At 44.6% G+C, this 18,003-nt stretch overlaps 1 protein-coding gene across 2 annotated transcripts in view; it reads left to right on the plus strand.

Annotated features, from left to right (window-relative positions):
* ACTN4 (actinin alpha 4) overlaps positions 1 to 18,003 on the plus strand; it is a 40,188-nt gene that overhangs the window by 9,703 nt on the left and 12,482 nt on the right. For both annotated transcript variants that reach the window (XM_088477032.1, XM_088477031.1), the window contains exons 2-5: positions 15,754 to 15,868; positions 16,236 to 16,355; positions 17,036 to 17,122; positions 17,231 to 17,318. In XM_088477032.1, coding sequence (XP_088333158.1) covers positions 15,754 to 15,868; positions 16,236 to 16,355; positions 17,036 to 17,122; positions 17,231 to 17,318 — 410 coding nt within the window. The remainder of the gene's footprint in view (positions 1 to 15,753; positions 15,869 to 16,235; positions 16,356 to 17,035; positions 17,123 to 17,230; positions 17,319 to 18,003) is intronic.

Consider the following 18,003-nt stretch of genomic DNA (forward strand, 5'->3'; position numbering starts at 1 on the left):
CTTTGCATTTGATGATTATAACCTACGCAGGCACATGTGAGGCAATTTTCCAATCACATGTATTAATAATCATTATGAAGGCTGGTATATACACATCATACAGTGTTGGTCAACGAACCGAAAGCCATTCTGTGGTCAAAGCTACAAAACCGTTCATCAGATTTGTCTGTACACATGTGTCCACGTGCAATACATCTATCCTCCGTGCACTACAAGTTGCGCTGCACATAATGCGGGAGCTCTGTGTGACTTGGTAGCATCGGGCGTCATTTTGTGCAACTTTTTACCTTTCAAATGCGTCTTATTCGCACAGCGATGTGAATAGATGGCCGCTTCTGCTGATTAAAATGATATGCAGCATGCCTATGTTCTGTGTGTGACTGCGGGTGGTATCTGCATGCTATACACAATACGTTAGTGTTACCGCCACTGACACTAACGTAGAGTTTCGCTGTTTGAATAAAACTCATTTGAAGGTAAAAAGTCGGACGAAAGACGTTCGGCGCAACTAGAAGGGCTGTTTAAACCTCAAGGAGGCTAGTTGTATGAGGACCCATCTGTATGTAAGTGTATGGTCACGTATGACCGATCCAGTCACTGGGCATTGGGGACAAAAAAGCCCATATAACCCTTTTGTATAGGCACAGTTTGGCCTTCTAGTCAGTCTAATATTAGTGTATTTATGCCTTCATTCCTATCATGGTGTCACTTTAGTTAAACAATCTTCCTCTGCCAGCATAAAGATAGACATCAGTTGATCCTGAAGAACTGGTAGATTCAGTGTTTCCTGGAGCCGCATAGTAATCTTCCACTGTGCTGTCATGTTAGAGAAGCTACACAGAAATAGTATGGATGCTCACAGGCAGGGTGGGGAATATTAATATCACTACTATATTTAAGTTCCAAGGCTGGTTTTTAAAAGCGAGATTTATTTAAACCTAGTTTTCCTTTCCAAAGCAGCCCAATGCTAGAAATATTCATCCTTAAATTTAATGTGGACGTGATCAGTTTTCTATAGATTTATGTTGTACATATAGGTGCCCATACACTATGCGATGCACCATGCAGGGCGACTGCCGATGCGTCGGCAGACGAATCGTGCGGTCCCCGCTGACCGCACGATATGCCGGCTGCCCCCTCCTCCATTTGAATGGGATCGTACTTCGCATCCCGGATCAGATGGTTCTGCAGGAAGATCTGGGGATGCGATGTACGACCCCGTGGGAGCACGCAGCACGATATCGGGTACGATTTCGTGCCCATACACGGCACGATATAGCACTTACATCGTGCTGTGTATGGGGGCCTTAAGTGCCTACATCAGTACAGTTTCTCAGGGTTCCAGGGCCTCTGATATATTTTTTAATTTCTTATTGTCCATTCCTTTTTATTACTGTATTACCACTAATCGGCTTACAATGCAGTCTGCATCTCTAGAGTCTATGGCAGATGCCTTGAGTGGAGTGTAGGGCCCTAGTTTTATATATATATATATATATATATATATATATATATATATATATATATATATATTTATTTGCGTCTGTATAAATAGGTCTATATAAGAAGATCCGTGCCACATCGGCAGTGGCACACATGGCACAAGCTAGTTGCTGTAATTGTTCCGGCATATGTTTTCTCTTAATACCCTGGCCGATCGTTTCTGCATGGGAATCGATGAATGCAGCACTTTAATGCTGGATTTCAGTTGTGCACGTTGGGCTTCTTGAGATCTCTCTAACTCTTGACTACTGTGCAGAAAGTAATAACTCTGCAATGGAGAAGCTGGGGCTATAATGAATGTTACAACAATAAGTATTTGTTATATGAATGCTGTAAAGGCCTGAGCTGACCGATGCTAGTATTGTGGTGTATGGTTGTGTATGTAAATAAGCAATTGCAGCTGAATTTAAATCAGGGGTGGATACAGCTTGCTCTTTTTTTTACCAAGTAAGGACATGTTCGTGTTCTCGGCCTCTCCCTTTTGTGAGACAGGTAGTGTGTGTGACTTTGTGCTGCAGCCCTGCATGAAGCTGACTTTCACACCTCCTGCAGAGTTACAATAACCTCACACGTTTGTCACCTCTGTCCTTTTGCCTAGAATGTGCAGAATGCGTCTACGGTGTGGTAATGGGACGATAAAGATCTCACTATACTGCCAGACAGTCTCGTCCTGGTAACTCTCAGATTGGGCCTAGTCCCACATATAGGAATGTTTATTGAACACTACTAATATACCCACCCAGTTTTGTGTGCTACTGCCTGGAGATTCCAATATGACCAGTAGAACTTTGCTGGTTTATATATATATATAATTTTTAATGTGAACTTCCTCTGTATGCAATTGGATTTGCATGACTTGCTGTCATGCTAAGGGGGGATGCTGAGGCCAGACTTGTGTGATTTTAATTGGGGTGAGCATTTGTTCATTTATTTTATATTTGCATCCTGTCAGTGTTGTCATTGGAATGTGTAATAAAAGCAGGATTGTGCCTGCATTGAGTAAAGGAGCTTTGTGTATACACCACAGCTTTGCAGTAGAGTCCAATTAGTGTCTGATTTTGGGGGGAGTGGGAGGTTACTCCAGGCGGCACACCTCCCCTCTTCTGCATTCTGGATCACATCCCTGGGAGTAATTGAAGTGACTGCAGTAACTGTGCCAGGAGCAGTGTGTAAAAAGTGCTTATTTTCTGCCCAGGAGTCGGCCGTCGCATCCAGTGTATACAGCCGCTCTTCCTTGCTTCACCCCCAGTGCTGCAGCCTGGAGTCTTTGAAGTTTGTGCTCTGATCACAGTGCAGGTCTGAACTTGTAGACATTTGAATTCGTGGCTGTCGCCCTCATGTGGAACAGACCTGTTTTTATAGGGTTGGGCTTTGCACACAGTGGACTGGTTGTGGGGTGTAAACCAGTTTAGGTGGTGATGCAAACTCTGGCACTTGTGAAGTCTGCACGTCCTCTCCGCTCCCTCTAAACACAATTCACGAGGCCATTGGGCCGTTTGCAATCCCAATCACACAGGCTACAGTACAACAGAAGGCAGACATGTTTTGTCCTATCCTGAGAACATGCAAATAGAGCCCCCCCCCCCCCCCTACCATCCTGTCTCATAGGGGTTGCGTGCGATCCGGAAGTCAGTGCTTCCTTGCTTTAAGTCTCGGATAAACATACACTGATTGCTTTCAAGGGCCCCTGTCAGCAGAATGGAGCTTGCCAGTTTCTTTAAACAGCCACATCATCTCCACATTCCTTGGCTCATTCTATACACACTATTTATGTATCTTTTACATATCTGCATGTTGCATGTAACTACACAATACAGACACATGTCCTCTTAGGATTTCATTGCACTGACCTATGTTGTGCACACTTCTACACTTTGGCTGATCTCTCTACAGTTTGTCTGACATTATTGTCCAATGAGGAACGTTGGTTTAACAAAAAAACAAACAAACAATTGTTTACACTGTCTAACACACAATGATGATTGGTGATGTCATGAATATCTGATTAGCTCACACAATAGTGAGTAGACTACTAATGCACTTTGGAAGTGAGCTTACATAGAAGTCTTGTGTTGTTATTCCATGTTATATGTAGGTCAGGTCACATGATAAAAAAATTAGTGTAATGCGTGTTTTTTTTTTTTTTTTTTTCTTGTACCTAGCAAAAGATTTTTTTTTTTTTTAAATCATCGCGGCAATTTGCGCAGATACAAGGCTTGCGGCTGCTATGGATTCTCCCGACTAATTGAATTGCTGCTGTCTGGTTTTAATTTTGCATGTTGCTAAAGGATATTTGGCTCTACTTGAAGCTGCACCTGTCAGGTCTAAGGACCCGATGTGTGTGCTGAGAGCAGGCTTCTTCTGTGCTAGGTCTGAGCTGTCCACACTTTGACATTGATTGTCTAAGCGGAAGGCGTCTGAGAATTGGTGTATAAGTTCGGCAGCAGGGAACATCCTCAGTCATGTTTGGGCTGCAAGTAACTCCTGTTTCCTCCAGATACTGCCCTCCTTGCTCACATTTCCTGCAGCAGCTGCTTAATAGGATTTGTCCAGTAGGATCAAGCTATGGGAATTCTCCTCATTCCTTATCCTTTTTTAGGCATTTGCAAACTTTTTTTTTAATTTTTGGATGAAGAAATTCTTTCTCACACTACCCCACCCCTTCCCCTTTATATATACACACTTGTGTGTTATACCCTATATCGCTCAGTCCTCTTTGTAAAGCAATGCTTCTCTTGAACCTGCCATGGCATTATCCTAAATTGCAAATATTCCCAATAATCTGCCGAGCTGCAGCCCCAAATATGGCATGTCTCGTGTGCCCGCTTGAGCCCTCTTTTTGCCTAAACTTAGCAGCTGTGGAATTTTTGCAGCTGCAAATAGAATTGTTCAGACAACTCCTAGAAGAATGAGATGGGGGAGATGGGGATGATCTGTTGCTTCAAACCCCTGGGAGTCTTTCAGCTATGTGACATCTCACCCCCCCCTGTTGACGCTAGAAAATTAAAGCCCACTCGCAGCTTGCCAGCCTTGAGTATGCCAGTATGAACCGTGATGCCAATTAATGTCGACAGTAGTACGTAGCTGCATGTCAAAAGTAAGGTTAATTTGGTACGCTGCCATTGGTAATGTGCATAACTATGAAGACCATAAACCTTATTGCACTGTTGGCATGTTACTAAGCTTTCCTGAGCCACTACAAGTAGTAATGATGGGTGCCCAGTAGCATGCCAACAGCACCAGCTATTCTCATTAATAAGCTACCAGTAATAGTGATGCACAATAATTGAAATAATATTGATAATTTATTAATGGTCCTTACAATTACTGCTGATATACTGTGTGTAATTACTTGCGCTTGAGGCTTAGTGATGCCCAGTGTGCCATAGGTATGGAATTCCCATGCATGTGAATGCTAACATATATTGCAGCTGTATGAAGTGCTGATCTGGGCTTTCTAAGGGGGCGATACAATTCAGCGTGAATTGAATATTGCTAGGAGGGAGCTCCCGGACTAATTTCTCCTTGCACCCTCCTGAGAGTGCGAGGAGAAATCCGAGTAAAGTGCCGGCCGCAAGGCTATTTGCCGGCTTAACGCGGCACTAACAGCCTCGCGGACATCACTTTAATCTGAGGATGCCGGTTCTCGGCTTTTTCATAGACCATCTTGCATTACCCATTCAATACATTCTTCAATGTTAAAAATTCCTTCTCCTATTGCTGAATGTCTGGCAACTATTCTCTGGTAAAGGTGGGGGGGGGGTCTCTGGCATGGTAGTGTAAGAGGCTACAGGTTATTACAGATGGATTTGTTCTCAGGTGACTAAAAACCCCTTCTAGCCCTCCTCTTGGTGTACACACCCGGTATGTCCAGGTTTCAGCTGGAAGTTATGCATTGCTGCTAAACCAGTTTGCGAGCTGACACTGAGAGGCTCATGTAACTGACACACAAAAGCTGCTATAAATGGTCTATATTAGGCAGTGCTGGGCTGACACGATTCATAATTGTGCAAATTTACAGAAGTCTGTATCTGTATTTAGCATCGAGAGAGGAAATTGTATTTCTATAAACAGTGTGATGGTCTGCGTAGGCGAAGCAGATGGCTGGTCGCCTCCGCTGCACCTCTGGTATCTAATGCTCTGTGTAATCTGTGTCTACAGCTTCATATTTCCATATGGAAATGCTTGTCCCCTGGCATCAACTCACAATATAAAATGGTTATGCAGTATGGTTTGGTGCTCGTATGGAGTTTAGTTTTGTTTATCAAGTAACTATCACATTGCTATTAATGTTGCCTGCGCAAAGTGCCTCATGCCTCAGCAACCTCACTAGTTCCTAAAGAGAGGATAGACTGCAGCCCCATTTGTCTATCCCTCTAAGGGGCATATTCAATTAGACGCAAAAAGTCCCGTACCTTTTGCATGCCTGACTCTTCGCCGACATCGCTGGTTTTCCATGCGAAAAAGTATCGCGCTCGTCCCCGCTTATCCCTGTGTTCAATTAGAAGACGGCACCATGCGAAAAGCAAACAGGCAAAAAGTGCTGTCAGATTTGGGGAAATCAGGCTGACAGCCCGACAGAAGGTGCACTAATATTGGGGATAATGGTAGATGCCCCTGAATAGCCCTGCTGAAGGTATTTGGGGTACTTAAATGTTCTCAATAGCTACTAATTAAGCGTCTTTGCACAAGTGGTGAAGAATAGTATTTAGCAGTTTTTTTGGTGGAAATAACTAGTACATGAAAATGGGTGTAAGCATGGTTAAAAATCGCAAAAGTTAGTTTTTGGGGTTTTTTTTATAAAAAAAGTGAAAAACGCACCTTCAGCAAGCACCTGCAATACAAAAAAAAACCCTCCCCCCATACGTGTAGACCCCCTCCTCTCAGTCTATTTTGCTAGTTTTGCCCCCAACTTTGGACTTTCGCCCCAAAAATTAAAGTACTTTTTCGGGTGATCTAAAGTATTTTTTAAACTTTTTTTTTTTTTTTTGATGCAGTTTAGTTTCGGGAGACTGTTCCAAGGCTGCAGGAGGGTTTTCTGAAGTTTGCACCCCAAACCCCAATTCTGCACTTTTTTTTTTTTTTTTTTTTTTAGACACCCATTCATAGGGGAAACTTTATCACCAGTCCCATTGCATTGAGTTCTGCATCAGCAAAGTCCACGGAATTGAATATGGAGGAAACTTTTTGCATGGCAAAATGACGTCACTCGTAATACTTTATCGCCGAAAACTGCTTTTCGCCGCTAATTGAATACGGTCCTAAGTGACTGCTTTGTCTGTGTAAGTGACACTTTGGCTGCTAGCAGTCGGCACTGTACTGAATTTGTGGTTGGTTGTCTAGTCTGGCCCTGAGATAAGTGCAGGTGTACACAGAATAATGTAGAATTTAAGAATTAATCACATTTTAGGCACCTGGTAAGATGTTGGCTAATTGGCCTTAGAAGAATTTACACACAACTAAAGTGCCAGCAGCAGTCTGTATGTTTATTGGCTCCTGAGGTTTGTCCTGTCCTGGTGGCTCTTACTTCTGAGCGAGTTCTGATACTGAACATAGAAAGAGGGCCACCGCTTTGTAGAGCGAATGGCTGTACACTAGTAAATGATTTTATGGTATTGCTTTTAGTGGAATTCCTGTCTTGGCCCTCCTCTGCAGTTATCCACAGATGTCACCTTTAGGACAAAGCTAGTTTGCCAGTGACGTGTCTCTGCGCCTTACAGTTTACATTGTAGCAGTGCAAAGTATACATTTTCTGCATAGTTTCCATCTGTTAACGGCAATCCCTCATGTTCCTAAGACACTAAATCTGCCTCTTGTTCCCTGTTCGGAATGGAATTCAGAAGTGAATAACTGGTTGGAGAACATTTTGTCAGTGTTCGGGGTCTGGTAACCGTGAGCGGAAATGCAGAGCGGCAGGAAACTTGTCTGCCCGGCAAGGACAGACTCGTGTTCTGCGATTGGTGGTTTTGTTTCAACACCTAAACGGTCAGATCCAGCTACTGCAACTTCCCATTGTGCAAGCATGGGGTTAAGTGTGCGTGGGAGCCTGCTCACTCGTTCTATGAAAACAGGGTCCACAAAATACTTTTTTGCGGTTTAACGCCGTACACACACACACACACACACACACATTTTTGTCCTTCCTGTCCTGTATTTTAAAATTCCTTACGTTGCTGATGTTTTCAGCTTGATTATGTTTTGTGTGCATTTGCTGGACCCTGTCCCAGCCAGGAAGTACTACATCATTCTCACTTAACAGTCAGAAACAGCGAGGCCCGATATTCCGCACACACAGCACCCTGGACACAGTGCGAGTGTCTGAGGGTGGTACACTCCATGTAGCACAGAGCGGGTGACTTGCCCTGTGTGAGCTCACCGACTTCCTGCCTCTCCTCTACCTTCCGAATGATAAGGTGCTTGCAGAGTTGGAGGCGCAGGACTTTGAGCAGAGCTCTTCCTGTGCTACCTTTCTGCTTTACATTTTATTAGCTATTTGTTGGACGTGGGCCAGAGAACATCCTCTGGCTTTCCCTGTGCTTGGCATACAGTGTAACCAGTGAGAGGTCAGTCCTTGCACCTTCATGTAACATGCTTCTAATAATAGTGAGCTTGTGAGGACACAGTTTCCTATGAGTTTCATTGTGCTCGGCCCCAATGTCTGAATAATAATTTGCCCGGCAGGGGTGCGCACAGTCCAGTGATGAGGCCGTGTATTTGATCTTTAAACAGACGGCAGCTTTGCCACATTCATGGGAATCTTCTTGTGTAGATGAATGACTGATTTCACGACTTGCCTGTGCCACATTCCTCCAAGATGAGCTAATGCCAGCTACTCATGTCTGCCTGAAGCAGTAAGGGTGGGGGACAGCTGTCCTTCCATTTATTATTATTATTATTATTATTATTATCCTTTATTTATACGGCGCCACAAGAGTTCCGCAGCACCTTACAAAGTACAGAAACAAATGAGCACACAAGACAAGTTATTAACAGTACAGACAATGCAGGAAAAGTACATGATGTATAAACAATGCTGCATAACACCTAAATAAGCAGCACGGTGTCAGTAACCAACTTTTAGGTGCCATTGTAAATTAAGGTAAAAGTTAGGCAAGAAGCACGTGAGGAAAGAGGGCCCTGCTCATGAGAGCTTACATTCTGAGGGGAGGGTCAGGCAAACAGGGGTGACACAGATGGGCTAGATAGTGAGGAAGGAGCATAGAGTAGTGGGTTAGGATGAGCGCTGGAAAGCATTGAGGAAGAAATGGGTCTTGAGGGCCCATTTGAAGATTAAGAGCCAGGAAGCCACGTGGTGGAGGAATCTTGCAGGAGCAATGGTGTCAGAGGGGTAAATCCAGGGTTTGGTGATGGCATGGTGAATCAAAGCATTGCAGATTAAGTGCTCATGAACGGAGACCATTCACTTACATCATTGCCTCTCTTCTTACCTGCAAGTCAACAATACACCTCTAATAAACTACCCACCCGGGATAGATGAACAAGAGATGGTAGCTAAGTCTGATGTCCTTCACCATTGTCTGCCAGCTCCTATGTGTTCTCCTTCATTGCAAGTTAATATTCATTTCACTGCCCAAGAGCTGACCATTATCCTGTAAACATTCTGGCATTGCAGAAGCAATCTTGTGGCTGCCCTTATGGTGTGCAAGCATACCTTGTCAACGAGTCCCTGTTATACATCCCTATAGACTTTTAATCGAGCCATCTCATGCTGCCCATCCACTAGGCGATTTTGACAGGCGATCGCACGATAACTACGTCGTTATCGTGCAGTCGCTTGCAAATCGTCCGCAAGTTAAGCACTTTAAAGTCGGAAACGACCAGCGATGCGCGCTGGTCGTTTCCGATATCAATCATCGGGCAAACATGCTGGTCAACCTGACAATAACATCAGGTTCAGAATGTTGTCAGATGATCGGTGAGCCTGCACTGAATGTCTGCTCGTTCAGTGTAGGCACATCACAGACGGGGAAACGACAGCATGATTACAATGTCGTAATCGTTCTCTCGTTTCTCCGTCGGCTAGTGGATGGGGCAGCATTAGACCTGTTTATTGCTTGTAACCCTTACAGCAGTGTAAATGAAATTATCTTAATGACTTATTAGTGTTTTGTAGTCTATATACCCGGGACTTAGTATATCTCCGGGACTCATCTTAGCTGCGTCCTGCTATATGATGAGGCCGATCCCTGGGAATGCGTTACATTTTACAGCGTTGGAATGACTAGCCAAAATCCAATGTCCATCAGGCTTATTGAAGGAGTGCATCCATTTCCCTGATCTCTGTTCAGTTTGCCTGCTTGCACCTCCATTGTCCTACACCAGAGACACGTAACCTAATTATGCGTACACAGTCAGATTTTGTACGATAACGATCCTATCGTTCGTTTAAATCTGGCCCCTGCAAACGACCAAACGATGGTCGATGTGCGGGCATGTATGGTAGTTATCGACCATCATCGGTAGTCCGTGCAAGCAGGCATACCTGGTCGAAATCGGCCAGGTTAGCATGTTTACTATAGGGACCTGTAATCGTTAATCGCAAATCGTGGGTCGTTATAGTTGTAAGGGGCTTGAAGCATGTGTTGGATGTTCGATAATGATCATCCAACACATGCAGATCTATCGTTATCTGATCATCCCTCAGTCATACCGTGTGTACGTACCAGAAGACCTACAGAAATTCTTGACACATTAAAAGTCTGATAAGCAGTCATTGCTACACACTTTCATGTATTTGCCAGATACAGTATAAGAGGAAGGGGGATGATGTAGGCTAGGGGGATAGTGCGGTCTCCCCTTCCAACATTTGGCTGTAAAATTTAGTATGTTTCTCCATGTTCACTTTGGCCTGATCCCAGTCCCTACCCCAGCCACACCTCAGATAATGAATGAACAGTAGTCCCAGCTCTGTGCATTCTGCAGACTTGGTGATACATTGCAGACCTGGGATACATTGCAGACTTGGTGATACATTGCAGACCTGGAACTTTGGCCGATTTATAGAAATGCAGTTATGTGTGTGTACGAATTTGCCACAGTTTCAATCCTTTCTATTTTAGTCTAAAATGTTCCCAACTGCAGGGTGTTTTAAGATGCATAATGGGTATTCAGTCAGAGGTATGCGTCATCGTAAAGGTATGAAAGTGTAATCCATTGTAACCTATAGTATAGTAGATGGCAATAAACACAGCCTATAAACCCCAGTCTAGTGGTAGGGAGTTGGCTTACATATTAGTTGTGGTTTTGTGTTAAGCACTGACAAGCTATTAATGACCGCTTTGCTGACTCTCTGCTCTATGATAAACCCTACAATGATGCAACAGTCCTCATCTGATAGAGGGTCTCACCAGCCAGGCGAGCAGGTTAGGTGTGGCAGCTAGTAATGATTGTACAGGGCAAGTCCTTGCATACAGAGCACAGGGTGTGTACACGGGGGATGTACTTGAATCTGCTGCCGGTTCACATTCCAAACGCCTCACCTGCCCCCTTCTCAAGGACACCCCTCTCCCCGCAAGTGAGACTATGACCTGGAAGGTGCAAGAATGTCAGGAATTACCCGATTTGCGTGTTTTCGCTGGGCCGGGCTCCCAGCAAGGGGACAGGGTGTTGTAATTCTTTTCACTGTGGAACAATGGAAATTTTCTAATCTGCAGGTGAAAGAATTTGCCAGCACAGTATGAGTAAGTCCCAGTGCCATAGCAGGTGCTGTATCCATGGGTGTCATCACACTCCTTATTAATGCAATACAAGGGTGTGCCTGCAGGGTCTCCTTCTCCTATGCAACACCCTGTGTACTGTTTACCTGCTGTGTACAGCCATCTTCTAATTATCTTGGCATGTACACCTCCCTTATTTGGTATCGTATCTGTGTGAAACTTGTATATCCCTGCATATACAGGCCCGTATTTAAATATACGTTGCCGAATAAACTAAAGTCTCACCAAATAAATCCTGTAGAGTATGTTCTGTGGGATAGGAAGCCCCCTTTTCAATGCACGAGATTGCAATAAAACAAACGATATATTAGAACTGAAGAGGTCCAAGTAAACTTGCAATATTGTGTATACAAAGATCCATGTAAATAAATTCCTAAACTACACTACTATTGGTGTGTGTGTGTATACAATGTACTGAAGCCAAACAAATTGTAGTTGGTGTCGAGAACTGGCACAGGGGGTGTGTAGGGAGTATTGTGCTAGCTGTGAGCAATGATTGCGCGCCTATTTCTGGAGAGTGAGTCAGTGGGGTGGGGGGGGGGGGGTCGGGGAAGTGACCCAGATCTGTTTTTCTTACTAGAAATCTCTGGGCTGACACCTGATTCTTGCTCTGCGATGGAAGTGACACCCCTGGGCTCTGCCCAGCTGGCATGTCTTGGGTGGTGCCATGTCATAAGACTGTCATTCCTTGTCATGCATGAGACCTTTCTGCTCCTTGCAGCTTTGCACAATGTTGGGAATCATTCATTCTCTGCTGCTGATTCAGTATGCTAGTGTAATAATTTACCCAACCGTTCGCAGTTATGTAATTATCGATTACGCACCGTCTCTAGTTTCGGGGAGTAATGACCTCTATCTCTATGGCTGGAATGTAATAAGGTAGACTCTTTCTGCCATTTTTGCCGACTAATTTAAAGTTATCCTGGTTTTGCGTTGTAAGATTAGTTTTTCGAGATCTATCCCTGTTACTACCCCCCCCTCCCACATCAAATCACATACACCTTTCTGTATCTTGTGGAGTTATTTTTCCTTTATTTGCACAGATAATGTGTTCGTATAGCTGTGTACATGTTGCCATTTAGCACACATCATAAAAACATACACCTGCAGGTAGCCACTATATAGTTTATACCAGAGGTTCCCAAGCTCAGGAGCTGTTTCAAACCCGTTCACTAGGATGCGATCGCTCGTAGCTGGCCGAGTTTTGCAATCGCTCATGCATCGCAATACACGTGCGCGAACCACTGCGAAAGATTGGGTAGGGCTCGCTCGCCCAGCATAGACAGCCCAGTTGAATGAGTGACCAGAAGAGGCCGTTTGTGGGTGGTAACGGGCAGGCCACTAGAAACGGGGGAGTGGAGGTACGAGCGCAGACGTGCCTGAGCGTTTCAGCGCTGTTTCAGAGGCGTGCATAATTAACAGGCAGCGTCATAGTACACATCACCTTGTTGTATTTCACACTGAAGTGATCGCAGTGCTTGCGGCAAGGTATAATCAATCTCAAGCGCTGTGAGCACATCCGATGGTGCTCGATGTACCAATGTTTTCATGCACTTCCAGGAGATGACATGTGCAAGTGGGCGTCATGGCTGGTGGGCGTCTACATACACAAAGTGAATCGCACGCCAAGACATGGTGGGCGTGCTAATGCCTTGCCGTACGATCACCTGCCTTGCTGGGGGCGTGCACTGGATTTGCACACGCTGGGAACGAGCGAATGCATCTAGCGAGCGGGTCTGAATGAGCTCCTCAGTCCTCAAAACCTGGACCGATACGGTGCCTTAACGTTTACCCTGCTTGGGCATAGGTGACTTAATTAGTACATCAGTCAGTTTGATTTAGCCATCTGTGCTCAGCCATGGGTAGTCTTAAAACCTAGAACGTTAGGGAGCCTTGAGGACCGAGCTTGAATGTTTCAGGCATTGCTCACTTGGCTAATTTTTCCATTTGCGTTGTTAAGGTGCATGCATACATACGGTGTGACTTTTCCGTTATCGATGGATTGGAACGACAAATCGTTTAAAAAGTGACGTGTCTAGGCACGATAACTATGCTGATGCGCCTTCCCGTTGGTCGTGGTCTGTTATCTCTTGAACATGCAGAAAGATCACGACCAATCTTTCACGATTTGGCACACACCGTTCCGTGTATACGCACGATGAACGATTTCATGGACAACGAACGATTTGACGTCCGTTTTCCTGGACCTGCATTGTGAGGTTGTTTTCTGCCAAACGATATATCATTAACGATTTTAAGGTGCGTACACACTAGGCGATGTCGCTCGTGGAGCAAATAGTCTAGTGTGTTCCTGGCAAGGGTGTGCTCGGTGTTGTTAACGACACTGAACACAATCACTGAACGATATCGTTCAGTGCCGGGCTCATTCCTGAACATGCAACAACCTGACAATATAGTCAGGTTGGCCTGCATGTTCAGGCGATGAATGACCAAGACAAACTATCAGCAGGAGCGTGCATCGCTGGTCGTTTATCATAAATTTTTTGCTCAAAAACAATGAAAAATATTTTTGACGACATAACTATATTGTTCCGTCGTCCAAAATATCGCCCAGTGTGTACGCACCTTTGCAGTCGTTAACGACCCATCTATATCGCTTGATCCTTTGTACAATCACTCCATATTTCTGCGCAATATTGTTTGTCTGGGAGCGTTCAGGAGCTCAAGGGAAATAGTTAACGAGCTTTAGACTAAACCTTGGACCTCTGTTACACGTGTTAAGGTCCCCACACACTAGACGATATTTTGAACGATTTGGCCGATTCCGATGCATCGGAACGACAAATTGCTTAAATCGGCAAGTGTGTACGCATTATGCGCGCTTCCCCTTCGTCGTATCTTCAGATCTTTTGTACATGAAGGAAGATGTGTCAATCTCGTTAATGATTCCCCGCAGATTGTGCAGTGTGTACGCACTACCAAAGGACCAGGCGATATAGTTACATTATATAGTTCACGATCTAACCACCAAACGATGCAAGATATGTCGTTTGTTAGATTACACAGTGTGTTTGCACTAGATCGTTTGCCCGGGAGTTCAAGGGAAATAGTTTGACATTACATCGTTTGCAAGTCGTCTAGTGTGTACCTTTACATAGGGGTTATTAATTTCCCTGCGTGACCATGTAGCTCCTGGGAGGAGTGCCTGGAGCTATTCAATTGCTCTTTTCGTGCCCTGCACTTAAGTTGGGATATGCAGTTTACCACAATTAATGCCCGTCGCTTAGTTGCGCTAAACTGCATTTTCCAAATGGTGCTACCCTGAGGCACATGTAAAGTCTGATATGTGCTAGCTGAAATCCTCTAGTTAGGGATTTACATCATGGTCAATTGGATATCTCCGGGTACTCATCCCAGGTGCTACATCCCCGTACTGGAAATTGGATTGCCCACACAGTGGTTGGTTTCCATTATTTGGGAAGCAGGGCCTTTGCTGTGTTTCAAACTGGTTAATTTGCAATAGTTTTCTTATATTTAGAATGGGGATGGGATGATTTATTCAAGAGATTGGGTAAAGGATCCCTGGGAATAACTTTGCGGTGTAAGTAGTAATACCATTACAGACAGCTCCACAAAACCGGTTTTGTAGGAAGTTGTAATCGGTGGAGCACAGGTCACTTCAGGTTAATACCGGAAGTGACTTAATTGCCGCGTCTGTCCGCAAACAGCGGGAATTGGAGCACCTATAAGAGACTGCATGACGGTATAGATAGGAACTATGTTTAGACCACAAGCCACCTTTGCCTGATGAAGGATCCTTAATGATCCGAAACGCGTTGCAGGAGGTGAAAGTTTGTGGACAAGGAGGAACGTTTTGGGAACCCAGCCACTCTTGGACTGTTATGCTTTCTGCAGTGGTGCCGAGTTACTGAGGCCCTGGACCCATTGCTACCATTTTGACTAGCCCACCGCAGCACCTTATCTTGGTGAGAGGCTATTTTGGAACCCTACTCCTCTGTACTTTTATTGTTTTATAAATGTTTTTCATTTGTTTTATGTGAGTGTGAAATAAATATCATTCTTTAAACAATATTGGGTAATTTATAAATAATCCCGGTTTTAAAAGGTCTTTTTAACAATAAGCGCCATCTTAAACACCCATGTTCTTGCAAGATTTCTGAGGCTGGTTAGAAGCTCATTAATCGCGGCTACTTTACCACCAAACAAGCTGTAACAATACAGTGTTTCTATGTTTTCCCTTTCCCTAATACATAATACATGTGTATAATGTGTATGTAATTTTATATGGCCTCTTTGTATGGTGATTTTCCTCTGCTGGCACTCCTTAATTCCGTATTAGATTTATAGATTATGCAGTTTGTGTCTAATAGATTAGATCTACAGTTGTGTTATTACACTGTTCTTGTCTGAAGTGCTCTATGTATACATTTTTATTATTTTTAATTTCTTCTCCCGCTGATGGGTTCAAAATGGCGCCTGTAGTGCTACCTGTTTTTTCAGCTTTTACATCGAGATTCTCTTCTATCCATAGACTTTCACGGCGTGGTGTAACTCGCACCTGAGGAAGGCCGGCACTCAGATTGAGAATATAGATGAGGATTTCCGCGATGGGTTAAAGCTCATGTTACTCCTGGAAGTTATATCAGGTGAGCTACATGCACTGTTCCTAGACGGGCTGCAGTCAGGTTGATAGTCTGAAAAGATCCGCGGCTGAGTAATCCTGACGTTTTGAGGGGGATCCAATTCCGCGCCATGGCCATGAAGTGCCACCGAAACGGCCGAGCAAAGGAACTTCATGGCCAAGGTCTTTGCATAGAGGAGCAAAAAAAAAAAGTAGCGACTGTTGTGTACCGTAATACACAACGCGGGCAGCACGCAGTGCAGCATGGAGTTCCCCTCTACCCTATGTGTACGGCATCTTGGATTGAAGCACAGTATAGATTAGGAGCTAGTCTGTGCTAACTTCTAATAAAATGTTACACTCGTGGTCAACACATTTTTGTTTTATTTCAGGGGAGCGTCTTCCCAAACCAGAACGTGGCAAGATGCGGGTACATAAAATCAATAATGTCAATAAAGCCTTGGACTTCATTGCTAGTAAAGGGGTGAAGCTCGTCTCTATCGGAGCAGAAGGTAGGCTGGATCTCCCAATTTGCATCTGATTTAACCCCTTAACGCTATGTTCTCTGCATTTGTGGATTCTCTACGCCTTCTCCTCGGCAATGTAAAGGCTGCTTTTTTTTGTGTGTAAATGCTCTGAATGGTCAGTGCTGTTTGTATGTCCGCCCTTCATCTATCCCTGTGCTAAGTGTTCCCATTACATAGTGGAGGCGGCTGTTCTGTGGGCTGCACCAATATTTGTGGGAGCCATCCTATCCATAACCAGGAATGTCGCAGGGATCCTTATGGGGTTTATAAGGCTGCTTTTGAATATTTGTAGTGATGCCATTGTTGAATTAATAGACTATGTTCATGCCTATTGGCCTGCCTGCAAAACCATTGATCTACTCAAGTCTCAAGGTTTATAAAGTGCAGATGCTGCCCCTAGCAACATTTAGAAAATGATAGCTAGAATTTGGTTGCTATGGGCAACACCTCCACTTTTGTAAACGCTGGACTTTAGCAAATCTACCCCTAGAACTCATTAAACAAAACAGGATCTGACTACTAGAGGAACAGTTTCCAATTTCTAGCAATCCCCTTACAAGCTAAGCACCACCATACAGTCACATGTGTGAGGTCTTCTCTCCTGACGTCTGAGCACACGGTAGAAGCCGGAGCTTGGACCCCTGGTAATGTTTGATCTCTTACAGAAATCGTGGATGGCAATGCTAAAATGACCTTGGGGATGATCTGGACTATTATCCTCCGGTTTGCCATTCAAGATATTTCTGTTGAGGGTAAGTGTGCAGACATTTTGGTTTTGTTTGTCTGTTCTCTCTTGTTCCCTGTTCTCTCTGGTTCCCTTTTCTCTTGTGCTAAACTTCCTCTCTCTCTGGTCTCCTCAGAGACGTCTGCAAAGGAAGGATTATTGCTGTGGTGTCAGAGGAAGACGGCACCTTACAAGAACGTCAATGTACAGAACTTCCACATCAGGTAACGCATTGCCTTCAGCTTCTTCTTGTGATCGGCCTCTGCTTTGCTTGAAATGAACCTTGTTACTAATCTGTAGCTGTGCATCCATGTTGCAGGAATGCGCCTCATGCTTTATTTCCCTGGTGCTGAATCTGTGCTCCTTGGGTACTCTCCTCGCAGCTACATCTGTGGCTATGCACAGCTACCCTTACGTTACTTTCAGATAGGCGCTTCTGCACCTTCTACATTTTCTTCACCCTCACCTGCAGACACTCCTTCCTGAACACCCTATTGACCTGACCTTGGCTCCATGATGTACCCTCCTACATTTGGGCTGATCTTACCTGGCTTTCTGTGCCACGGTCTTTTCTGGCCCTATTTTTCTAATACGTAGTAAACCGTTGTGGACTTAAGCACCAGCCTCCCCCTTCCATCATCTCGTCAACCACCATCAGGCTAATTCTCATAGAAACTGCTGTTAAATGCCATAGTAATGGATCTGTCAGTCACTAGGATGGTGGCCATATGTAGCAATCAGTTGTAGCAGGTTTCCTCCTCTCCTAAAGCTTGGCCATACACGCTACAATTATCGGGGCGATCCGCCCGATATCCGCGGATCGTCCCGATAATTGTAGCGTGTGCGCAGCTGACCGAGGGTTAAATATTGCTCGGTCGGACATGCCGGAATGTCCGGCATGCCCGTCTG

Source organism: Taudactylus pleione, unplaced genomic scaffold, assembly GCF_031769625.1.
Source record: "Taudactylus pleione unplaced genomic scaffold, aTauple2 ptg000199l, whole genome shotgun sequence".
NCBI classification, from domain to species: domain Eukaryota; kingdom Metazoa; phylum Chordata; class Amphibia; order Anura; family Myobatrachidae; genus Taudactylus; species Taudactylus pleione.